This window comes from Pogoniulus pusillus, chromosome 20 (genome assembly GCF_015220805.1).
Source record: "Pogoniulus pusillus isolate bPogPus1 chromosome 20, bPogPus1.pri, whole genome shotgun sequence".
Classification (NCBI taxonomy): Eukaryota; Metazoa; Chordata; class Aves; order Piciformes; family Lybiidae; genus Pogoniulus; species Pogoniulus pusillus.
In genome coordinates this window covers 13,627,995-13,654,227 of record NC_087283.1, presented here as the reverse complement: position 1 = coordinate 13,654,227, position 26,233 = coordinate 13,627,995, and the positions used below count along the sequence as shown (strand labels likewise).

General features: G+C 44.7%; 1 protein-coding gene across 2 annotated transcripts in view; it reads left to right on the top strand.

Annotated features, from left to right (window-relative positions):
- Positions 1–25,703, top strand: part of VSTM2B (V-set and transmembrane domain containing 2B) — a 186,617-nt gene extending 160,914 nt beyond the window's left edge. The window contains exons 4-10 of one of the 2 annotated variants that reach the window (XM_064160302.1): positions 3,364–3,505; positions 3,997–4,887; positions 5,132–5,609; positions 6,283–6,467; positions 8,020–8,049; positions 9,079–9,481; positions 24,987–25,703. In XM_064160302.1, coding sequence (XP_064016372.1) covers positions 5,537–5,609; positions 6,283–6,467; positions 8,020–8,049; positions 9,079–9,481; positions 24,987–25,075 — 780 coding nt within the window. In that variant the 5' untranslated portion in view covers positions 3,364–3,505; positions 3,997–4,887; positions 5,132–5,536 and the 3' untranslated portion in view covers positions 25,076–25,703. The remainder of the gene's footprint in view (positions 1–3,363; positions 3,506–3,996; positions 4,888–5,131; positions 5,610–6,282; positions 6,468–8,019; positions 8,050–9,078; positions 9,482–24,986) is intronic. The other variant, XM_064160301.1, reaches the window with a different exon arrangement.
- The last annotated feature ends 530 nt before the right edge of the window (positions 25,704–26,233 follow it).

Below are 26,233 nucleotides of genomic sequence, written 5' to 3'. Positions count from 1 at the left end.
TGCAAGAGCAGTATCTCTGCCATAGCAGCTTGTTGCTGTGAGCTACCTAGCAGCCAAAGCAGGAAACCTCACGCAAACACATTTAATACATTGTTTTCATACCAGCTTTATCTTCAGCTCTTGACCAAAGGGATGCAAGAGATTACTTCTTAACAGCAACATTTTCCCTTCTAATAGTTTATCAGGTATTTATTATTAAAATATGTTAAAAGAAAATAAATCAATGCATTCTAAGCAAATAAAACTCATTTCCTCACCTCTAGTTAATCAGCCTTTATGTACTTAGTATCTGTGATGTTGCAGTAATTACACTAATTCTCCAGTCATCCATTGAGTCTGTCTTGCAAAACTGGATAGATGTGACTTGAATTTCTAATTCTTTTGATTTTCTGGCTTTGTACTCTTGGAAAGCCTAGCATGACGTGATCCTGGCAATGCAAATAATAAAAATCAAAGGAGAAATAGTCTTAGTTTATATTCAAAGTAAAGCAAACTCTCCAGCTTTACACATGGAAAGCATGCATTCTGCTTTAAAACCTTGTGCAGTAGGTTCACGTCCTCACACTTTTGCATCAGGAGCCGGCAGATTGCTGAGGCACTTATATTGCAGCTTACACATAAATGCCTGCAGAACCAAGGCCTAAACATTTAAGAAGTTGCTGCAGCTCTTGTCTGATCTGTTGATTTCTTATATGGATTTTTTTCCATATGAGGTACTGGATGTTCTTTGAGGTCAATTATATGTCAGTTTTCTGTGTGAGAGATGTTACTAGTTTTTGTAAGCCCAGTGGGAAAAACAAAGCATTGCCTAACTCAGCGGTAAAAAGTGATGCTCTTTTTCAGTCTCTAGTAACATTTTTAATTCTCCACTGGCAAACAATTGTTAAAATCATTTTGTAGACCCATATGTGGAGTATTTGAGTTTTGCCAATGTGTTTCTCTTTTTCAAAGGACTACTCTATTGCCTTTTTCCCAGAGGAGGGATAAGTTAATTTATAATCTATAAAGTATTATTTTCTAATAAATACCTTTAAGATAAGAGACACTACAAGAGAGCAATCTAACACAAAGATGCTGTCTTATCCTCCTGTCTGAGTGTTAGGCAGCCAGCATCATGTCTCTTATTAAAACAGACTATATGCCAGTTAAAGTAGATCCTAAAGGCAATTAAAAATGCATTTGCTCCATAAAGTGAGAACTGTTCCTAGACAGAATGCAGAAACATTCTTTAACCTGAATCAGTTTCACAAAATGTAAAATGAAGCATTTTTAGTGGAATTGCCACTTGTCCAGAGTAAGGATGAGTAAACCACAGATCCATGGTCCAAATTTCCTAATGTAAGCCTAATTAGTTCTTTCTCAAACACCTGTGTTACATTTCTGCCTATCCCCTAGCTTAGAGTAACTTCAAGGCAGTGCAACCCAGTGTTTGCATATGGGAAATAAGAAAGTCATCATGTGTATTGAAAGCAAACGAGTCCTTGGAACCTGTGGCTTTTATGACCTTTCACAAACTTCTTATGGGAAAACAAATGCATTGTCGCTTTGCTTTGTTCCTGATCGGGACTGGAATTTAGGGGGTGGGAAGAAGGAAGGGAAAATGCAATTATACCTCTTGATTTGATGTTAAACCAGTGACATTTTAAAGGCAACTGCACTGGCAGTTGCCAGCCCGTTGTTATGAGCTACTCTGAGGCAGAAACTCCGCAGTGAAGGTCACTGTGCTGGAAGCAGAGACATAACATGTTAGCATTTCTTGCTTTTGCTTTTCTGGGGCTTCTTTACATCCAATACACACTTCTGCCCCTCACCTATTTTCTAAAGATAATACAGTTTTCAGAAGCCAGCCAGCATGCCATCACCGTAGCCAGGTTCCTGGGGAGGCATGCTGAGCCGCAGTTTGCTTGAACAGCAGCACTGTCTGCTGCACCACAGGAGTGGAGGGCCAGGAGTGCCCTCCGCGTTCCCAGGAGTCATTTGCAAAATCATTGCTCGATGTGAGTGAAAGTGGTCCCTGTGACTATGAAAATATGTCAGTCTAATGAGGAAATCATGACGAAAATCTAAGAATAGAATGATGAGCAGGACTTCTTTCGGCCAGGGGATTTGGGGCAGAGATAAACATTACTTAAATATGGTAGGAATACCACATCACATGAAGCATGGTACAGCGTTTTCAACCCAACTTAAAGTAAATGTCTTATCACATATGCTTTATGTGTGTAAAACTGGATATGTTTGCAACCCTCTCTTTTTCAAAGGTGACCTACACTGTTTTACTTTCTGAATGGTTTAACTCCAAACAGCAGAGTATGACTTAAAGGCTCCTCAAGCAACTATTAGAAAGTATTTTGGTTATTTAAATAATGAAGCTGGCAGTCATTTAAAAAAAATACAGGGAGAAATGTTCTTAAATGTCATCAGCTACACAGAGCTTAGAGGATTTAATGAGTTGCTATAAACCATGGTCCAGTAACAGCAAAATCAGTCTGCCATTACCAGTCCTGTAAGTTTATGTCTGCTTAAAGCACCAGATACTCACCTGCTGTTAATCACTGTCACCTCCTGGGGTTAGTGATGCCCCTGCATTTTGTATCTAAAGAGAATTTGGGCTAACAATGGAATATGAGAATGGGACTAAGAAACAAAATCTACCACACAGAAGATGATAAGGAAGGAAGGATGATGATGCAGAGGGAGGTTCTCCCTGTGATATTCCTGCTATTCATCACCTCTTCAGGATACAAATGCAGGCAGGTGATAGCTTCTGTGCTATAGAAGTCCCTTTTCTGGTAGGATGGACGCAGTAAATGACCTCAAATGTTGTTAGAATCCTAACAGCAAGATGATCTGCACAGAGTACTTGCTAGTCAGTGTAAAACACAATAGTCCCCCATTATAATTTCAGTAAAAGGAGATAACATAAAAGGAATCTTGTTATTACTCTACGACTGAAAAAAAACGCTTGTGTTCCTAATTCCGTACTTTAATTGAATACCAAGACATCACTGCTTCAGCATTCAGCTGCTCCATATAAAATCAAATTTGGTGGGTAGTAAATACAGTACTGAAAGTTTTATGTTACAAATCAAGAGATGCATTCATGATAAAGCTGTCTTCACTTCAGCAACACTATTACTACAGATTTATTAAAATAGAACTAAGTTTAAATACATTTGCCTTTTCTTTTCATTTTTATTACTTTTATATTGAAGAAACAAAATTCATTCAACATGAACTAGTTTTTTTTTTATTCCAAGCCTTTATAAATGTTCAGTGCTGCAGTTTCAGAGGGAAATTTGAAACATCACTAGTAATTTGATCTTTAAAATACTTCTTTTTTTAATTCTGTTTATCCATTAGGAGTTTTCTAACCAGTCTGCTGAAGAGGGCACAAAATCGTGGAACTGCCTCAACTGGCAAAAGACACAGTAACTCTAGTCTTGGGATTTGACTGAATGACTTCTGCTGCTGAGTGAAGTGGCTGCTGGATTTACTTTCTCAGGTATGTCTGTCATGACTGCCTCTCCCTGCCTTCACACCACCTTCACACCACCTGGTAAGTGAAGCATTATGTGGGGACTCTGGTGGTAATAAAACCCACTGCAATGCAACATGACTTAAAGCCACATGGGAAAAAAAAGATGATGCTTACCTATTGCATGGAGCACACAGAGCTTTTGGGAGGAAAGGAAAAGCATAAGGGCTTATTAATTAATGGTGTTTCATAGCTATTATAATAAAAGCTCTTATGATCGGTGGGGGGCTGACTCCAGCTGCTCAGGGAACTGCACTCTGCCTGCTGGCACGATTTACACTTCCAGTGAAGACTACAGAGGAAGGAAAGGAGTTACTCTTTGGGCAAGCTGTCATAGACCTGACAGAGGATTGTCATGGGATTTAAATCATTATATAGTCAGTAGGAATGACTGGAAATACTCCAGGAAAAAAAAATCCCAACAGGAAATACTGATTTGATGCAATTTCATTTTTCAGGATTGCATGCATTTTACTCAAACTTCCTGGTGGAAACTATGCTGATAGTGTTTTCTTAGCAGGGTGACAGCAGCTGGCAGGGCCCAACCACTTCAACCTCCATCAATCTGACTGGCCAAACAGGGAGCTAGCTGGGAAGCTAGATAAAAGCCCCCGTTTAAAAGTTGATCAGATTTAGTTAATCAAAGAGTCAATGTTTCTAAATTTCCTCCACATGAATCTTCATGCATCCAGCTTTGTATTCTGGTACAGAATGAAGTCATTAAATATATAAAGAAAAGTTTCTGTAGATCATGATACACACTTCCCATGCCATCCAGTGACTAAATGAAGTTGAGGCTGAATAAAATGCTGACTTAATAAAATTTCAGGATAAAATCCCCCAAAATTGGGAAGACACCTCAAATTGATTAAAAAACAGCTCCATCTCATTACTTACTCCAAAAAATCAAACTCTGCTTCTGATGGTGATTCACTTTAGTGACTTCACAGGCTTGACTTCTGAGTTCTTTCCAATGTGGATGTTTCCCTGTGAAACAGCTGATCTACAGAAACATTTTATGCTACTGTGTTCTAAATCAATAGTGCTGTTTTGTTAGGGGTTTCTTCCTTCGTGTATTTGAACAAGTAATAAGCATAGTAAGTTTGGAAGCCTGACAAGACCGAACAATCAGCTCTGGGCAGACACCCCAAGAGGAGACCCAGACCTGGATCAGGATGCTAGCAAAAAGCAGTCAGTGTATTGCTCTTCATTCAAGTACTACGCAGTTACTTTGAGAGCCAGCCTGGGATCTTGAGGCAGGCGGGAGCCACATGCAGGGTGCAGGCGAGACCGGACGGCACTGATCTCCCGGGCGCAGCGCGATGAGGGACGAGTGGGGCCGCGGCGCGGTGCGGACGGCGTCAGGCGGGGCATCCCGCTGTGGGCGGAGCGGTGCGCGGCCGCGGAGGCGGGGGCTGGGCCCGCGGGGCAGCTGCGGCCGGCGCCGCTCGGGTGGGCAGAGGCGGGCTGAGACGTGCCGGCGCGCCCCCGCTGTGCAGCCGCCGCCCGAGCCGGGGCAGAGCCCGAGCCGGGGCAGAGCCCGAGCCGGGGCAGAGCCCGGGCCGCCACGGGAATACGTCGGACGCTCCCCAGGCTCGAGGAGAGGAGTCTCGTCCCCGCCGACTCGCCGGACCTTCCTGCGAGCCCCGAGATCAGACTTGTCAGTGTGATGGGTCTCGGAGAGGAGCCCAGCGTCGCCTCTCCGCTTGTGGGCAGCAGGAGCCTTCATTCAGCGCAAGGCAGTTGAATCCCGCCCGCGACGGAGCAAGGAACCGGGGCGAAATTTATTACTTCATTCCTAGAACGTCGCTTCCACCTGAGAGCGAGTTTGAGCAGCCGGCTCTGGATTTTATATTTGCTTCTCCGCAAACCAAGGTTAGTCGGGTGGCTTTGGCTTTTTTGGGAAGGAGCCCTGATTCGGCCCCGCCGTGTGCGATGGATTGAGGCGTGCCCGGCTGCGCCCGAGCCCGGCCCCCGCCTGCAGCCCACACAGATGCGATGGGAAATCGGGGGCTCTTCTGCACTCTCTGTTACCTGATGTTCAACGTACCTCTGCTGTTCATCGTCACCGGTGAGTAGGAAACTTCAGCCTCTTCCCCCAGTGAAACGCTTGCTCCGGACACAACTTGCTGGCGAGAGGCAGCGAGACTGCGGTTCGGGCTCGGCGAGGCTCCGGTGCCGGCAAGGCTTGCTGCCCTATCCGCAGCCGAGCTGCAGCCGCTATGCTCCTGCCGTCAATTGCTCCAAGTCCCGTCCTCCCCGCCGTTTTTTTCCTGTCGAAGTGTTGCTGACTAGGGGGCAGGGAGCGTAGCCTGGGAGGGCTCTGCAGAACAAGGTGGCACTGTTGCGGCCACAGCTGCCGGCAGCGCGGGCTTGGTGCCTCGCAGCCACCCGAGTGGAGCACGGCGGGCGTTCATCCCGGGACAGTCACCGCGCCGGATTCGGGGGAGGGGGCGGTGGGTTACTGGAGTCCCTGTATCTTGCCGAGTGTTTTCTTGTGATATTAAGGCCCACATCAAACTTCCCCTTTCCGCTGCAGCGGCGGCCCCGCTGCAGAGTAGTGGGGACCGGCTCGGCCTTGCTCCGAGTGCACAGTCCTGGAGGTTTTGCTTGTCCTAGAGGAAACCCGTGTCTCAGCGCTTAGCCCATGAGCCAAAGCAAGTCACATTATACTGAAAAGGACTGATCTTGTCTTTTAATCTTTCCCATTATCCGTCCCTTGTAACTCTGTCTTCCTCTCCCAGCTACCTTTACTGAAGTTCCCAAAGATGTCACTGTTAGGGAGGGAGATGATATTGAGATGCCTTGTGCTTTCCGAGCCAGCGGATCCACCTCTTACTCCTTGGAAATCCAGTGGTGGTACCTTAAAGAACCGGCCAGAGAGCTTGCACACGAATTAGCCATCAGTGTCCCCGGCAGCAGGAGCAAGGTAATACAGTGCTATGGAGATAATACCTCTTCATCAAGTGCAGCATGGTCAGAGGGTGATCAGAATAAGCACAGCAGTCTCAGAGAGAAGAGTGCTTCCTCTACCCAGTGCCAGTGAGCAGTTGGAAGCACTGGCATCCCCAGGCCCTCCCTGGAATGGAAGAAAACAGGAGGACCTCACCTCAGGAAAAATCATTAGTGCTTTAAGGACACTGAATAGAAAATTATAACTGTCCTGCTGCAAAATCAGCAATGAGGACCCAAGACAGGCAGTCAAAAATAGCTGTGGTATGAAAGGTGGACAAGCAAAAATTAGTGCTTCTGTGGACTGAGCTAGAGAACATAAAAGGTGGGAGAGCCTCTGTTTGCACACTGGAACAGAGAAAGGCATGAGGGATACACCTCTCTCTGTTGGTATGTTAAGTACTTGTCAATCTGCGTGTACAAATGCACACAGTTTCTTGGGGTGCACGTACACACCTGTGTCTGTAGCTCAGCAAGACATTTTCAGACAGATGTAGTAATTAAAATGCATGAAGCAGAGTTAAATCTTTGCAAGTTCTTTCCCCTCCTCCTATCAAGCCACTTGGCATGAGGGTAAGCAAAATTTTTCAGCTGCATTTCTCCAACATAAACCAGTTCATTCTGCAGCTTTCTCCCAGTGCACAACTGGTGACAAATGGGGCCATACAAGAAGCAGGGTGAGGCAGGACTTCCAGGCTACGTTGCTCTATTGTGCAGGGCACGTCGTCCTCTCCAGCCCCGGGCCCTTCTGCCAGCAGGGTGCCCCATGGCAGTCTGTGCGCCTGTGCCAGCTCCCCTCTCTGTGGCATGCTTGTTTTCCTGCAGAGCTCAAATAGAGATGCAAAGCATACAGACACTGAGCTAATGCGATGCCGCCTAGCTGGGGAAAGTGTAAGTCAGTTGTCAGACAGGGAAATAAATCGCATGGATTTAAATGTCTTCCTTAACCTTATATAAAAACTGTGAGTTGCTTAATGATGGCAGGGCTTTCCCGGAGAGTGATGACCATCTCCCTAGGAGGTGCATCACTGAGATCTGAGGCATCACTTAGGTTTATAGTAGTTGGCTGCAGACAAAAAAAAATAAACAGTACGAAGCCTGCAGAGCAATACCTGCTCCCAGGATGTTTCAGCACAAGCTCTGCCCTGAGCAGTGCGGAATGCAGCCTGCCCAAGCACTTCACTACTGTGCTAATGCTGCTGGTAAAGCATCTTCCCCAGTGTGTGTCAGTGACTGTGAGCAGCACAGCATGCAACAAGCACTTCTTTGGCAGCTGTTCTCGCTCATCATGCTTCTGTGGGCACCATATGAGCTTCACCAAAACAGTTACCCCAAGATGAGCACTGGTTTGGTGCCTTCCCCATCACCTGGGAACTCATCTTTTGTCAGCCACACAGGGACTTTGTGAATAGCAAGTGGAGAAAGTTGCATCTGCCTGTGTGCTGTGTTTGCACTGGGGTGGGAATACAGCATCTCTTGGTGTGCTGGCAGAATTGAGTCTAATCTCCTTTTTCTTTCTGTTCTTTTAGGTAACAAATAAGGATGCAACCAAAATCAGTGTAAGTGCAGCTCAAGCTGGGTGATATGCACCCCCTTCTCCCACACACATGGGATTTCCTGCATGCCCCTCTTCTCTCCTGACACATGAATGCAGCTGGTCTTACTGGCAGTCCAGGTCCTGCAGCACGGCAGGAGTGTGGCACGTTTTCCCTCCTCCCTGTGTCGTGGCTTGGTCGAAACTTTACCATCTGTTGCCGGTTTAGCAGTCATATCTCATTCCTCGCAAATCGGGAGGGGGTGACTTTCTGTGATGCTTGCCCTGCAGCCCTTCTTTAGCCACATCTGAAAAGACTGCGGGCCAGATCAGGAGAGAAGTTTTTTACCTTCCACTCTGCAAACCCTAGTCGCCTGTGGCGATCTCCTCCTCTCCATACACAGTAGGAAACGAACCTCCTCCCCGTCGATGCGACCCTGGCACTACCTCTGCCCCAGCGAGGTGGCCTCAGGTGTATGCTGACCTCTCTCCGTGGTGCTGAGGCGCGGCTAGAGCCGTTTCCTCCCGCCGCAGTGGCGGAAAGTGGCCAGTGCTGCGGACCACCTCTTAGATCTGGGCTGCGTGGCACTACACCTAGCAGGCGCAAGGCGACCCCGAGGCTGCTGGGCTTTCCCCACCTGTCCGGGTTGGGGCGGTTCGTGCGGGCTGGAGGTGGCCCGGCGTTTGGGGCGCCTGTGGAAAGCCGTGCGGGCCTGGGTAGGGGCAGAGGCTAGGGTCAGAATAGAGTGTGCTGACGAGGATCAGCGACTGATATGCATAGCCCCTTGGGGCTCTGAGGTGGGGCTTTAACAGTGAGGGGCTGGGCTCACGTCCAGTGCACTCGGTATGGGGGGAATGAGCCCAAGCGTGCTGATTTTTGACGGCGAAAGACGCGTACCTGGAGGAAGAGCGAGCTCTGCCGGGGCTGCACGGAGGACAGTAGGACTGCTGCTGGGGAGGGGAAGCGGAAGGCAGCGGGGCCGGGTCAGGTCTTCGGGGTGGTCGGGGTCGGCCGCCGTTGCTAAGTCGGCGCCTGGGATGCGCTCTCTTGCAGACGGTCCGCGTCCAAGGCAACGACATCTCGCACCGGCTGCGGCTCTCGGGCGTGCGGCGGCAGGACGAGGGCGTTTACCAGTGCCGCGTGGCGGACTACAGCGACGACGAGACGCAGGAACACAAGGCCCAGGCACTGCTGCGTGTTCTCTCCCGCTTCGCGCCTCCCGACGTGCAGGCGGCCGAGGCAGTCTCGCACATCCAGAGCGGCGTGGCGCCGCGCCGCCACGGTCCGGTCGCACGGCCCACTTCACCGCCGGGTCCTGGCAAGCGCCCGCAGCCGCCGCCGCCCCTGGCCGAGGGAGATACTTCTGCCGCCACTGCCACCGCCTCGGCGGCGGCCGCCTCCTCGGCCTCGCCACCACCCGGACAGGCCGCCATCCTCCGCCAGCAGCACGGGTCAGGTAGGGCGCGGGGGAGCGGGCGGGGCAACACCTTCTTCCAGCACGGCCGGAGCTCCCCGGGTCCCGCTCCTCCCTTTAGATTTGCGTACTGCGACACCTCTCTGCGCAGGTGGTACTGTCGCTGCAGTGCTAAGTCTGAGTAGCTGTGGCCGAAGTCTGTAAGTAAATGCAGGTGGGCTCCAGCGCCCGGCACCTGCCGTGCCAGAAGTTGGCGCAGAGGCGTAGAGCTCGGGAGTTGGTGCTGACCTTCCTTTTGGTAGGTATTGTGGGAGACCACTCCCTTGTAGCTTTTCGGACGTGGTGTTCTGCTCAGTAGCTGCAGCCTCAGCTGAGCAAAACACCGTGGCTGTTCTGCGGATAATTCAAATCAGCGAGTGGCTGCAGGGGCACACACCCGGGGCAGGCGCAAGGCCCACGCGGAGCAGGGTGCAGGTTCGGAAGGGGAACGTCAGATGGTGTGTAACGAGCTCCACATTTGAGTTACTGGCCGGATAAGAATTGGAGACCTTGTGCTCTATAATGGCTTGCAAATGTAAACATGCTAATTTTGATTGTCTAGCAGTTAATACTGTATTATTAATGCCATGTTACCATGTTACCACTTCATTGACGCTAACGACAGCAAAGTATGAGGTAAAGAACCTAAAGTCTGAAATCTGCATTGCAAAGGTTTCAAGATTCAGAGGTGTGATGCTGCTCTTGCTGGGCTTTAAACTCCGTTCTCAGCCACTGCCACTTTGCTAATGTTGAACAGATGTCCCTGTCAAAGTGACTGTAGAAGAAGGGCAACAATATTATGCTACTGACTGTGCAGGGAAAGCCTTAAGCTCCCCTCTCTGCCGAGTCTCTTCTGACGTAGATTCCTAATCCTCTTGCAGGAATGTTCACACTTCTTGATGCCGCTCCACACTCTCAGGGTAAATGATTGCAACTTTTGGATCGCACTAATGCAAATCAGTTGTATAGGCGTCACTGTGACCTGCTGGTGCTTTTTTGGTACGGTCTTTTGTCTGGCTACTGGTTTTGATTGTTTTCTGAATAATTTAGGCTTTTTCTTATGTAGAAATACATGTGAAAACTGGGATTTACTGTTCATAATTTCTAAAACTAAGCTGATGTTCGTTGGTGTCTACTGGAAGACAAAATGATAGTTCTGAGGTGTAATGAGACCTGCAAGAACAGAAAGTTGTTTGCTTTCACTGAATGCACTGACCACAAGAAATCAAACTGAATGCTGTAATGCTCACAGCGTGTTGTCCTTTGGAGATGTCTGCTTTCCGCACCGGAGCCCGGGTGTAGCGGTTGATGGTGTTTCCTCTTTCCATTCACCCGTAGTGAGAACTCTCACAGTGTTTTCCCATGCCCATGATAGAAGATAGATTTAAGAGGCACAGCACTGTGTGCTCTGCCTGCTGAACCCAGAGCTTATGTGGTGTATATGAACTAAAACTAGGACAATGGAAGTGCAGTGGGCTGAGTTCCATCCCAACAGATGGATGCGAGTGTGTGCCGCCAAGAGAGCATGTCACATATGTCTGTTAGGCCAGGACCCCCTGCCCAGATCATCTAAGCTGCTGTCTGACCTGATTTTTTACATGTCTCTGGTTTGAGAATGTGGCACTGCTGTATTGTTTGTGGCTGGATGTAATTCTGAACACACACAATAAGCATTGTGGCTAGTAGTGGAGATAATGGAATTATTTAAATCAGTGAATAAGGTAGTGGAATGCTGAAAAATATTTTGTGGGGATCTCCAGGTGGAGACTCATGCTAAGAGGACTACAAAATAGGCTAAACCAAAATTTCCTGTTATGCCATCTCTCTTTTGAGTCCTGTTATCTGTGAACAGTGCCACTCTGTGGCAGTTTCCATTCCAGGAGAAACCTGAAGTCGGTGTACAGCACAGGACTCCTGTTACTGTTCATAGTACTGACTTACTAAGGTATAAACCAGCAACTGCTTTTGTCTCTGTACAAGACAGACAATTGATAATGCATTTTGGTATGGCCCCCTGCAAAAATGTTTTGGATTTTTTTTTCACTCTGGATCAAGACAATATTTTATTTGGTTTATTGTAATTGCCATACCTGTGGCAGCTTGGTGCTGCCTCTAATTACTTATCAATAAAGCATCAGCCACAGCATGGCTCAGGAGATTACTAGCCAAAATACTTGGCCTTCAAAGTTCCCAATTCAGGTGTTTTCTGGACCAGAACCATCTGAAACAATACCAGAAAGCGTCTCTCTTCTTGTTTTTGGAAAGCAGATTGCTGGTTGCCATCCCAGTCCCCTTAATTGGTGTATTTAACTGTCCAGATGAGGCACTTGGTTTGAAGCAGAGAGAGACTACTTAGTGTGGAGGCAAGAAAATTATTTAGCTCCCTTAGACATGAAGTGTTACTCAGAATGAAGGTATGCCAGTAAAATGCTGACATGGAAGTCAGTGTTATGAGGACTTGCAGGGATATTGTGAGGTTTTCTGGGGAAATCGAAGTTTGAAGTCTCCAGTGCTGTCACTTGGGTTGAATAAGTCCTAAACTTTCTTCCCAGAGACACTATGGAGTCTCCTTCTCTAGAGACTTTCAAAATCTCACCTGGATGCATTCATGTGTGGCCTGCTGTAGATGAACCTGGTTTGTCAGGAAAGTTGGACTCAATAAGCCATCGGTTCAAACTAAATCCTTGTTCATATAGCTGTGTAGGACTGCAGGACCTAACCCTGTGTTGCTGCGTGAATTACATATATGCACAGTAGCATATCACATAGGCTTCATTTATTCTGAGTTCCGTAGCACACATGCAGGTAAGTACTTGCACCAAATCTGTGTGTAATAGTTCAATCATCTAATACGTTTACTCACAGAATCCTTTAGCATTTTGAAGTCTTGTCATTGTACATTGGGATATTTCCTCTGCATAAAAGCAAAACTGTGGTCAAACAATGGATTTGCTGTCAGTGATTAAGAAATGCCCTTCTTTAATACACTGAAGAGCTGCACTGAAAAGCTGATGACATGGTGCTACTGGCCATGGTGTCCTGCGTGAACTGAGTTCTAACCCTATTTTCCTTGCAATAGGAATCTTTCTGGTGTATTCAGTGTAGTGTAAGATAGGGCCTCTATGTGCTTGTATTCCAATAAGTGTGATTATAGATCAAGTGCTGCTTTCAGATGTGCCTGCAGGGCTCTTGTTTACTTCAGCTGGAATCATAGTCTTGCATCATGGAAAAATGTGATTCTTCACATCTTAAGAGCTGAACGGAAGCATGAATTTATTAGAATAAATGTGTCTGTTACTGACATTCTCTAAAGAGCACAGAACCTCATCCACAGTTTGGGACATGCCATCTGAAATTGCAATTGGTAGAAATTTGTGGTCAGCATTATAGCATATGAGGGAATAGATCCAGTGTAACATTAAAAATGCCCAGTGTGCCAGAAATACTAGCTACTGGAACAGAATTTTGTCTGCAGTGTTTATGCTACCAGGTAAAAACTTAGTGCTGTGGTCTCACGAGAGTAAGAAAGATTATGGCTTGTCTGCCAGCAAGGTAGGCTGAAGTGGACACAGAATGTATTGTTTAGGCTGCAGGGAGACAAAGATCTGCTGGTAAGATCATTGGTTTTAATACTGTCAGAGAAGGAGTTGCTCTACATATGCTTATAAATTGAAAGAATATTTAGCTTTCCCTTTAACTACTTAGATGCAAATAGGATCTTTTGCTGTATTAAACAAAATCAGGGTGAGCAAGTGAAGGACTGCATAGTGTTAATGTGATTGGAAGTGTTCCTAGTTTGTGCTGGGTAAGGATGGGGGGGAATACAGGAACATCACTGAGCAAGACATGCAGTGTTTCTACCCCAGAAGGTTTGTGGTCCAAATAGATAAGTTGGACAAATGGCAGGAAGAGTGATGACCAATTTTATTAAATGTATGGCAGCTGTGAAATTAAATATGAAAACTTAATTTCAGATCTCTTAAATTTAAGTCCAGTGCCTTAGTCATGAAGCTAACAATCTGTCATCTGATAGGTGAAGTCATAAACAAGGATCTTCATACTGACCTTCTGGGAGGCAAACTGTCTCTATTATACCCTTCCAAATGGTCCTCAAATTGAGTGCATGTGTATTGGCTTGGGGGCAATTTTTAGCTTCTGAGCAGAATGTAGATCAGACATTGCAGCTTCCAAATTCCCTTTTACTTGTTTGATCTCTAGCCTCAAAGCCACGAAGTGAAAGCTTTAAATAAAATAAACAAAGATGGGAGTGTGAAACAAGAAACTGTGCTTCATTATGCTTAGAGTGCTCTAGGAAGGACACAGACAGGCTCATGTGTTATGCAGAGATGAAGTGTTCACAGCAAGAAAGAAAGTAAGTCTTCACTTCACACCTATTCCCCTCTGCCCCCCACAAAGCCTTTTATGTCTGAGGCAGAGGGAAGTCTGTTTGTGGGCTACATGGCCTGAGATAACAAAGCTCCAGGTCCAAATTCTGCATTCTCTGTGCATGTGCAGCTCTTGGTGATGCTCCTAAGAGCAGTGCATGCACGAAGTCAAGCTGTGGTGACCTACCTTGAGGCAGGAGACCATGTGGCAGAGTGTTGATCTCCATCGTGCACTGGAAAGCAGAACGGGATTTTGCAGCTCAGAGACAGGAAAGTAAATGAACAGAGTTTTCTGCAGTGCAATGAGCTGTGGCTGATTAGAGGGGCTCTGTCTGGAGTGGCTGTGGTTGAGTTTGGATTAACCTCTGTGTAAGGGCTTGGGTCTAGGGCTCTCCAGGTTTTGTCAGAATTAGAATGACTCTGCATGCTAGTTTGAGAAATAGCCCATGGAGCTTGTTTATCTTTGCTAGATTAACATTACACAAAACAGCAAGAAAGAAAAGTCTGTGTTGCTCTTAAGCTTAGGCTCCCTATCTTTCCAATTCATTAATATATGGGTCTACTTCACTCCCCCTATGAGCACTCATTTTGTTGTTATTTGTAGTTAAATGCAACCTGGGTCACATCACATTTTCCTTTACATTAAGTAAAGTAGCAAGACAGAGGCCATAACTGAATTATCAGGCTGACCTCCTAAATGTCACTGGATAATAAACATGCAAAAAGAATCCTCATTAAATACACATCACTAGCACTTTAATATCTAGGCAAATGAGACTGCTTTGGGGACAAGTGAGGTCAAATATCTTCTTTTCTGTGTGTGTAATAGGAATTAATTCTCAAACTGGACAAAAACATGAACTGCAGTACCGTGTCACCTCATTACCTAGGGCAGAAACAAGCTGTGCCAGGGTGTTTTTGTACTGTGGAAATGCAATTTATTTGAGTAACCAACCTCCTTTCAGCAGTTCTTGCTTGTTCCCAGGAGAACAGACAAAACTGTCTAACCTATTCTGCTAACTCCTGTGCAGTGTCCTTGAAGAAATCTCAGTATTATTTGAACTTCTTTAATGTCTTTGCGTTTTAGATGAAAAGATGTTTCAAAAACTACTACTGAACACAATGAGAGAGGTATTCCAAGTCTTTCTGTTGAATGTGGGAGCTGTACCTAATGTTGGTCTAGCTATCCGAGATTGATTCATTAGTGGGCGAAAACTAGACATTTCTACGAGGGAGAGCTAAGCACACCCACGTGTCATTTTGTTTGAACAAAGAGCATTTGGGGCAAGAATATACATATATTGTTAGTTCTTCATGTACAGTTTCCAACAGATGCACTGCAAAATGGAGTCTTAGTTTGCAATACCAGCAAACTTAGCCTGTGTATTTTACAAGAAGCAGGTAACTGTTACACATTTCCTACCTCTGCTGAACTGATGCAGCTTTGCCGGTGTGTAAAGTAAGACCTGAACTGTGCTGTGGATTAGATAGGACCCGAATACTTTGAGCAGTATACTTAGCAGTCATAACAGAAAGAAATGTCAAGACAATCTCACTGGTACTAGTTTTGAGGGATATTAATGGTGGTGGTCTGTTGTTGGAAAGCAAACAAAGCAGGATCTGCCAGGAAATTAATCTTACAGTGGTACTGTGAAGAAAGTGTTTCTTTACGTAACAGAGCCTGAGAGGACTGTGCTGGCAGTAGATGAAGTTTGTTTTGGGTTCTAGAGAAGGCTGGCAGGTTCCCTGTTGCTGTTTACCATGTGTTTTTTAAATTAGATAATGGCAGAGCAGACGTATGTCAATAACGACCGGTTCAAGTGGGTTTGTATTGGAAAAAATGGGGTTGTCAGCAGAATAGTAGTATTTGTCGAAACAGCAGTTAACAACCAAGTATTTTCTATTGCTAGGCTGTTATCAGTTGGGAGGCAATTTTATTAGCTGGATAGAAGAGCAGTTTGGCAGAGCAGCAGCTGTGCTCTGTGGAGAAGCCAGTGTGATCGCAGTGCACAGATCATTGTGCCACGGCTGGAGAAGGGAGCTGTGCTAACGACGCTTATGCAGGATGTCAAGTGATTGCTTTAGTGTCTGTCCTTGCTCTGCATTTGTGTTGCTGTGGCTGGGAAGCAGAGCAAGCAGAGCATCCTTATTGTGTGTGCTAGGATCGACTGCTAACTTCAGAATGAGGCAGTGCAGAGTTAGTAAGTCCTGTAATGGACATTGTCTTCTGTGTCTGCCATTTTATTAGTGAAGAGTAAAATTCACTGAAGTGATATAATTAGAACTACTTTATAAATATTTTAATTGGTGTTCTAATCTGAATCCCTCTAACACCAGGCTGCTGAGAATTTCACATGTAAAGAGGGCACTGAGGAATATCACCCTGCCATAGTTTATCCAAATAACCCTTTGCTGGCTCATTCTGTAAGCTTTGGCCTCTCTAAGATCTAGGGGCTGGACAGTGTCTTTAGTTAACTAATACCTAGCACATATCAATGACTGGAAAGGTTTGGAGGGTCTGTGTATTTGTGGGTTGCTCCCAAAATGTTGCCATTTTGTTTATAGCAAAAAGGCAGTCCCTTCTGTGCTAGTCAAAGGCTCTGCTTTTTTGTCAGCACATGTTCTCTATACAGCCATTTGCCTTGTGTCAGCATGTGCTCTGGTAATGGACTTAGCTCTGTTCTTTACGTGTGGACAGGATAGGGTTGTTCCTCAAAAAAAGCCGTAGATAATCTGCACTTGGATTTGATTAACTTCAGTAATTCTGATTGGAGTGATAATTACAACTACACTGGCAGCTTGCTCCTAATCCTGATCAAGTCAGAATTACTCTTTAAAAGACAGTGAAGTGAGAACTTCTTTGTGGGTTGCCCATACCAGCTGCAGAATGTGAAACCGGTGGTTCTGTCCAGTGTCACTTTTATTGAAGTCTTTCCCTAAAATGTCAACTCAGGGAATTGAATGACCATACCTAGCTCACCTGCTGTTTGCAGTGTGGCTTGTCAATTCCCCTGCTCATAATGAAAACCTGGAGATATGGCCAAGACTCACCTCAGAGCCCAACAACTGAAACCCCACTACCAGTATTCTTTATTGCCTCATGATTTGGGTAGTTTGAGTTCTGCATTTTGCTATATGTATGTGAAAGATGTGTAGGGCTGGATGCTCGTTTACCACCTGAACCACCACTAATGTAGTTTGTCATTTTCCTGTATGTTTTAGTTCAAAATTAGTTTCCCACCAAATCACATTACAAAGAATTTTGTATCTCTCATTATTCAAGTGCCGAGGAATGAATTAACAGTGCTTGGTTTTGTTAAGCTAGTTTTGGATCGCAGAACTGCAGAAAATTCCAGAAATATAACAAATCCATAGCTGCCTGGGTTGGATCTTTAATAAGGTATTTGGTGAGGGGAGGTGATCTTACAGATACAAAAGTAGAAATCTGTTTATCAGAATGTACTGCAAAGTAGAGACTATCTGCAGATCTCAAAAGAGGGAAGTTACTGGCTTATGCAGGTGCAGACCAATATAAAGTACTTAAGATGTATAATCTACATAGAGTGAAGGATTCTATTCTAGTATGTTCCTATTCTACACTGTCTATAGCACTGTTCCTTTTGGAGCTTTTTCTCAGTTAGTGTGTTTACCTGAATCATGTGCTGGTGTCTTCTTCAAGTTTTTCCTTAATTTCTCCAAGAGTGGCTGTTTGGAGTGGTTGAGCAGTTGATCTGGCTGTCTCCATTGCAGGACAGGTCCCAATAGCAGCCCTTCAAGGGCCCAGCTCCATGTGAATTTCCTGGGCTTTCTGAGGGCACCACCTTAAAAATCATAGAATTGTCAGGGCTGGAAGGGACCTCAGGGATCATCTAATTCCAGCCCACATGCCATGGGAGGGACAATACAACAGTTCTCGTAGTCAAATGTAGCATTTGGAAGAAGTGGGACGAGCCTTTCAGTAAGACTGCTGGCTGTTCATCTGGCTGCCACAGAAGGGAAGTAGGGATATTGAGGGAAAAGGTACCAACTGTTCCAAGAATTATGTGTAAATGAAATAAAGTTGATTATATCAATATGAAACAGAACATAGAATCTACAATGAACTTACCTTGAATAATTAAACAGATTACCTATTATATAAAACTTTTAACCAAGCACAGAACAGAAGTATGTGACTCAGAATGTACAAGTAAAAGCACTAAAAATACTTCCTGTAACTTTGGTGGGAGATGAGCTTATTGATAACAAAACTGTATGTTTCTCTGGTGCACTAAAAAGCAGAAATGTTTTCCATATAGGCAGAAGTATTTCTTGCTCTCTACTTGACACACACTTGCATACATTGAAGTCCACTAGTTTAACTACCCTTCTTTTACTTAGTGGCTGCATTTAATACAAAGAGGTCTTGCTACGCTACCCTGCAGCAGCTGTCGAACTGCATCAGTTCAGTTGTCTGTCTAATCCTGTATCTTATGTCTAATAACACCTTTGTACCTAGGAGAAAAAAGGAAGAGCCTCCATAACGGATAATGGACCACTGGACTGATCTGTGTGCCATATCCGTGCTGGGAAGGGATTGTCAGTCCTAGTATTTTCAGAACAATTTGGCCTTAATGACATTCAGTTGAAATGAGCTCTAATGTGAACAGAAATCCACCTCAATAATTGCAAATGCCTTGAGAAACATAGACCCAACTCCTCTACCAGTTTCTGTGTCTGTCACATCCCAAAGGCATGCAGTTTCACTGCAGTACTTTAGAAGATCAATGCTGCAGAAGGAATCTTTTTCTCAGCTTTGTATCAGAACAATCTTACCTTTCTGCATCATTTCCCTGCTTGACTACACCTCCCTCTCCTTGCCATCTAACGTCTTTGTTCTCTAATCTGTCTGTAAGTATGTATGTACATGACTTGTTTTTCATAGGATATGCTAAACCAGGGGCTTCTTGGTATTCAAGGGTAGTCATCCATGTTCTCGTTTTCTTTCTCCAAATGGGAGTTAAGCATGTCAGCTGAAATGCTCAGGAAGCTAGCAGATGCTGCAATTCTCATGCCTTCATGCTACCCATGCTGTGGTTTACCACTAAAACACCAAAGTCTTCTGTCCTAGATGGGCTTTGTCAGATGTCATACTAAGAACAACAGAAATTAAGGATGAGACTATGACAAATAATTGATTTTTTCTTAAATGTGCCAACTTGTATTTCTGCCTGTGCTGGAATTTTGCACTGTGCTGCTCTGTATGCAGCTTCTGTAGAGTTTTCAAGCCTCATATTCTCCCTATTCAGTCACACAAGTTCAGCCCAGCACATAAATAGAAATGGGTATGGGCAAGTCAAACACCATCAGTTCAGGAGTGCTAGATATTCCAGATGAAGTGGAATCTTATTTGATATACTAAAACCTGCTGAGATTCCAAAATCAGGATAGGAGTTCAGTTCCTCTTGTTACACAGTATTTTGGCAACTCACTTCTAATTGTAAGCCTGAACATACCAATAGATACCCTAAGAGAGAAGGTGGACAAACAAAGCTGAGGTGTATTTGAGAAGATCTGAACTGGTTACGCTGTTTCACAACCAGCTAGTGTCTTCTGGCCACTGAAACTGGTTAGTTTATTGGAGAGTTTATGGTGTGGGTAAGGAAAGCGACATGTGGGCATTTGCAAGAAGAGCGTGGAGGGCAAAGCTTATGGTTTCACCCAGCTGCCTGAGAAAGTTTTACCCCTCATCTTAAAACTCTTGATGGCATGGATGAAAGAAGAGAGCTGCTTGGCTCACTTCTACAGGACCCTTTTTTTTTGAGATGAGTTACGGAAAGCTGTTCCAAAATTTAGCTAACCATAAATAAAAATGTGTGGTGGTTAGAAAACTAACTTCGTCATTTGTTGTGCCTTCTAGGCAGGCTCAGTGGTGAGCAGATCCTAAGCAGTTGCATATAAATATGTGAAAAATGACCATTGCCAAAAGGCAGCTTAGCAGCTGTTTTCAGTTGTGCCTAGGCATGGCGTACCTCAGGCAGCTGAAGTCCAGGAGCAATGGGGACCCTGCAGTTCACTATATTTGCATAGATTTCCATAGTACCACCTACTTCTTTTAGCAGCAGCACCTCACGTTACATGCAGCGTGATGAGTTTTAGGTGGGAGAGCGTGCTGAGGTTAGCACAGGCTCTGGATACATGGCTGCAGTGTCCTGAAGAGCTGGCACTTTATGAGGAGTAGGAAGCTTAAAGCACCAGTTACAAGCCTTTAAAAAAACCACCATGGTAGCAAAAATGCAACGTGACTTGTGCTAGTACTGGAAGAAGAATACATGCAGCTTACCAGATTGTGTCTCAAACTGCAGAGCAATTCTGATGTGGTGCAGCTTATTGCCTCTTGAGTTCACAAACTCGATAGTGACTTCAGTAATGGTGTCTTTTAATTAAAAAACTTCTAAGAAGTTCTTAGATCTAAAGTTCGGTAAACTCCCTTCATTTCAGTGGAAGTGCTCCATATCTGTGTCAGTGAGAATTTATCTAGGAGGTTACTGCCTGTAATGATCCTCGACCAACAACCCATATAACCCCTATTTTTTCCACAGATACAAGACAGTAGGAGAAGTTTCTCCAAGAATATCTCAAGCACAGTTTAAAGTTTCTGGACTGAGAGAATAAATCAGTCTATATGGGTCAATTTAGTCCCTCTCCTCTTAATGAATTGCTAGGTTTGAGGGTTTGAAATGAATGTTGTTCCTTAAGGAAACAGACTGAGGCTAACAGATGACTATAGAGAAGTGTCTCATGGTACTGCCAGCCAAGGTCCCAGCTCCCATCACAAAGAGGCTGTCAGACTGTAGGTGGTAGCTCATCTTTCAAGGAAAATAGGCTACTGATGTCTTTCAGCTTTTTATTATATGGGCCACTGCATTTTACTGGCATCTCAGAAAGAGACATCAGGGAACTTTCCAGATTCCTTCTGGGAAGAAAAAGAGGAAACTGAGGGAAATTCTGTTTTTTGGTCATTGGTTAAATATAGCTTGTAAAACAATCTTCCCATTTTCTTCTGTGTAGCAAGTAACTTGGTTAATTAATGTTTGTTTTCAACTGGATGAACTGTTTCAAGTCAGACTTTGATGAATGCTGGCACAAAGCGAATTATTAAATAGAAAACTACAGTAAAACATTATTATGTTGTAAATCAAAAAGAAAGATGAGTGATGCTAGAGAGCAATTCACCATACACCAACAGAACAATTTGTTATTGTTCTGCTTAGTGGTAGACTTCACCTTTTAGCCACGTGCTATAAATAATTTAAAAGCAAAATTGTACATCTGTGTAGTGATAAATAAGCTTACAATAACAAAACATCAAATGAATATTCAAAGCATAAATGTTTTCTTAGAAGTGTCTCCTGCTAGTAAGTAACTGCGTGCTCCTGATATAAAGTCTCTTGACAGAAACTCTGTTCCCAAATCTGGGTCAATGGCATGTCCAGATCCTATTGCTCAGGACCCACATTCACTTTGTTTATGTCTGCAAATGTCCCAATTTATTAACTAAGCGTCAAGAGCTCCACTACTGCAGCAGAAGCAGAACTGAGGACGCTCAGTCCGGCTTCTTTATAAACAGTGCTACCTACAGTGAAAAGGGTTTGTCTTAACTGAACAGGGAGGAATTACTTGCTAATGTACAGAGAGGGGAGAAATCTGATGTTCTGTGTATCTGCTTCTACTGCCTGAAATCATAGAGCAGAATGACACTGAATTAGAGTGAAATAAAGAAGCCTGCATTTGGTCTTCAGTTAGAATAGTTGCTTTCAAATAATTTCTTAAAAATATACTTTATATAATTGTGGAGGTTCTGTTAACAGACTCTGAACTCATGTTCTGCTGTCAAGAAGATGGAGAATGTAGATTAAAAACAATGACAAGTGCTACAGAAGGAAAAGACAAAACATTTGGACTTGCATCAATTCACAGTTCTGCGTTGAGATTTTAACTAAAACTAGTACATAAAGGTGGGAATGACTTGGGTAAGCAGGCACACACAGCTGCTGCATGCAGTTGTGACTAATACTGCTTTCCATTCAGAACAGAACAATCCCAACCTGGTGTCCTTTGCAGCCCTCAGTATGATGTTGTAAGCGCACTTGAGCTACAAGAGCCTATTTCTCCAGGTTGAATTCCTCAGCATTTCTGGGGGGACTCTCCCCTCACCAGTGCGCAGCTTTCTTTCTAACTGGTAGCATCTCCTCAGACTGGAATCCTGTTCATTGAAAGACCAAATTCAGCCCTGGCACAGAAAAATGGATTCTCACTAGCCTCAGGTTTGAGCATAATAAATGCCCAAGGCCAGATCTTCACCGCAGTGGTGGGCAGGTCTGGAATTGGCACAAATTCAGCACCTGTGAGCTGCATGCGCTGCCAGGAATGTCAGCTGCTGCCAGGCTGCTCTTGCCATCCTTGGGCACAGGAGACAGTGACAGCACATGGGGACCATCCTGGGCTGGCATTCTTGGAGCCGTGCCATGTCCCAGAAGCAAGTAGAGCCAACTGACAGCTTGGAAATGGGGATATGCTGACTGAAGTATGGATCCATTGTGCCAGTGGCTGCAATCTGTGAGCAAGCAGCCTGTCTTCAGGTACCACATAGCAGCACATCAGGCTGAGATGGACAGAAAATGAGGGTTTACCTTCAGCCTTGCCAGTCAGCAAGCTGTTCTCTCTCCGTGTAGGTAGATCTGTTGTTAGGGTTTTACCCTTGCTGAAAGTGCAGGATATAATGTATACATGAATTGATTCTGTTTTTAAGGGAACCATGGAACCTGCTGGAGGAGGGAGGTCCCTGAGGCTGAAGAATAGTTTGCTCCCAGACCAATACAGTGACTGGGAAGCCTAGCAGGGTGGGCATCAGGACAGAGATGGCTCCCACTGCCCTCACTCTCTCAGCCTGCAGGTCTCCAGAGGCAGACCCTCCTTATAGCTCAGCTTTGCAGGGCATGATCCTGGGGCAGAGAAGGCAACTCTGACCTTGTCAGCTCCTTCATTGCTGCCTTGGAGCTGCATGAGTGTCTGGAGCTGGTGATAGCCAAGCCCATGTGCTGGCTAGGAACCTGAGCTCCATCAGCTGTTGTCCACTGCCCTGCAACATCTTCTGGTGTCTTCTTGCAAGGATTTAATAAGTTACTCCATTAGTTCCCTGCATTGTGTTGCTGATTTTCAGCTTTAAAAAGAAAAGCCCTGTATTCTGTCTTAATGCCTTGCTGTTGCTATGTAGGCAGTCCTTGGCCATGTGTGGGTGCATACAAGGATTTAATTAAAACCTTAATAACTAAATAATCTCCACACAGTCTAGATGTCTATGAGATAGCACTACAGGGACATTTGAATTCCTCAGCTGCACACCATATTACTATGAACTATGTTTTTATATTGGATAATAATTCTCCAGCTTTGCTGGTGAGGTGTGTATAAATCATGAGGCAGCCTGAACAGCGAGCCCATGAGCAGCAGTTCGCTCAGGAACTGTTCCAGGTTATTTCCTTTGATCATGCCACAGCTGAGACAGGCTCACATCTCCTACAGATCAAAACTCAGGTATTCCCATTAGGGTGCCTGAAGTGAGTTTCCTGATTAGAAGCGGCCTGACTCCTTTTCCAGAGATACTGAACAAAGAAAGGTTTTTTTAAAGCTTTCCAGCTTTGCAGAGTGTCTCTGAAAATCACTTTTTTGGGTGTCAACTACATCTGTATGTTGGGTGTTCACGTGATGAAGCTAGATGTGCACTCCAGCTGCAATGCAGAGCTCCAGCTGTACTCCTGCTTTTGCATTTGTCTCTGTGGCAGTGTCCCACAGCCACATCAGACGTTATTCATGGGTGTGCAGCCCTGTACTGCCACGTTACAGCGTTGGTGACAACTGCACATGCTAGTCCATGTCATGACTTTGGAAAGGTGCCACACCGTGGCACTTGGGACTCAAAACAACTGCTGCTGTGGACCAGTCCAGCCTTGTTTGCATGGACTCAGCACAGGCCTGGGGAGTGAAAGGCACTAATCTCTCGTCCTGCAGCAATGGAGTAGGCTGCACCAGGACAGCAGAACTTCTCCATAGAAAGGGCTATTCTTGCCCTTGCCTGGCAACACAGCAGTGACCTGTTTCAGAGATGGAGCAGCCCCAGAGACCTGCACGATGCCTGTGTGTCCTGCTCTCCAGACAAGAGTGTGGCCAACAGATCTCAGCCCTCCCACACAAGGGAGAGGGGCCAGACTATGGTCACACAGAGTAAATTATTCTATTTGTGGTGTAGGTAGCTAGAAAATAAAAAGCCTTAACAAATACCTTAGTGTAAGTGGATGTGAGGCAGAAACAACTTTGTTACCTGCAGTAAGGACATTGATGCCACTTCCTGCTGTGAGCAAAGGGCACTGGTGTCTGCCTCTGCCTAGGGAAGGCTGCATCCTTCTCCTCCAGCCATAAAGTTGCAGGCACCTGCTTTCCATGCTGGCACCTACATAACTACCCCTGCAGCCCCATGCTGTGCTGCCAAGGTTACCTGATAGGAGCAGGAGTAGTCTTGCCCTCCCTGGGCTTGGATGAAATGACCGTGGCAGATGTGTTCCAGATCCGACCTCGGTGTTTCCACAGCTCCTGTGCACATTTTTGATTTAAAATTCTGCTCTTTCCTGTAAAAGGTAAAGAAGATGTCAAGGTCTTGCTGTTCCCATTCCAAATGAAATGGGTTCGTGTCCTGTTAATCAAGGAGTAGAGCTGCAGCATTTGTCATTTCTCTTTAAAGTAATGGGTGGTTGATACCTGTCATTTCTCAAGAAACCATATACCAGATTAAGGAGTATTTATAGAAATCTCGATTGCTGGTAACTTGGCTGAAGCCAAGTTTAGGCATCCATTAGTAATGCATAATGAAATGACCTAAGTGGAGTTAGATTTGGGAGGGGGAAGAGAAAGCTATTTGAGTTGGATAGCTTGAGGATGCTGTTTTACTATTAAAATTAAGCTTCTGACCCCTGGCTCTGAAATGATAAAAATAAATCTTCCTGTATTTTCCTACTGCATTTAATCTTCTATATTGGAAAAGACAAAGAATAAAATCTTCTTCTCTCCCTTGTCTCTTTCTTTTCTAGGTACAGGACCTATTTATGCTACAGACCCACTCCTATATATGTCCCTGTTAATACTGCATAAGCTTGTACATTTATTAGTAAACCACTGACAGACTGCTGCCTCCACTCCTCAGCCAAACAAAAAGGAACCTATTTAAAAACAGAACAAACCCCTGACAAAATAAAAAGTTACTTGCAGTTTTAAAGATGGACAGAAAGAGACTGAAGAAGCATGATAAATTCTACATGGGGGGAAGAACATATTTTTGGGGATGCCACAGAAAAGTAAACCACATAGAGTCTGAAAACTAGATGCATTATTCTATGGTGTAAAGCCCTGCTCTGTGCATGGCACTTATAATTTCTCTATTTTAATGTTTGTTTTTTCTTTTCTAAACCTTCCCTCTGACTCTTCATTTTGCACGAACTGTTGAGCAGTTATCTTTATGACAATATGTAAAGATGTTGGGTCAAAGCCCTTCCTAAGAAAGGAAATATTTTTAGTAGATTATTGTGTTTAGGTTTTTTGGATTTCCTTTTCTTTTTTAATTAATTTATTTCTTTTGGAGACATTTTAATTGAAAGGTACATCTTACCATAATTAATATTCACTGTCAATAATATTTATTTTTAAATGAAGACTGGAAACAAGGTAAGACATTTGTTTATAAACTGTATTGTATATTGCTGAATAACAGTTGAATAAAAAGATTTTGAAATAAAGTTTTTACAGACGTCTGTGCTTGTCCCTGTGTCCTGAAACTGCATGAGAAGGCTCCATGCTGTGTCCATTCCCTACCTTATCACAGCACAGAGAACTGAGGGAAGATGTGTCACAAACTGAGTACAACTGAAATGAGTTCTTTATTACACACCCCCATGTACTTGCAAAGCCCACAGCGGAACGTGCTGGCAGCTTGTCACAAACTATAGCTGCATTTTCCTCCGGTGACCTCAGTTACCTCTGGGCACTTAATGCAAGATCTAGTCAGCTGGACAGTGTGACATTCAAGGTAAGTTGCTTTGGTTTCCTCCAAGCCTCTTTGCAAATAGAAGTAAAAAATGAATCAAGCTGAACTGTTACACTGTCCAGATCTGGTTCTAATGTTTACTTCAAATATATTCAGATTTTTAAAATTACATGTCACTTGTCTTCTTACTACGTGAGCTTTCCTCTGCTGTAGCAAAAGTGATAAAAGTCTTTGCAAGAACGTTCTTACCTTTAATGCCAGCTCTGTTGTCCTGTGGACTGGGGAGTAATCCATAAT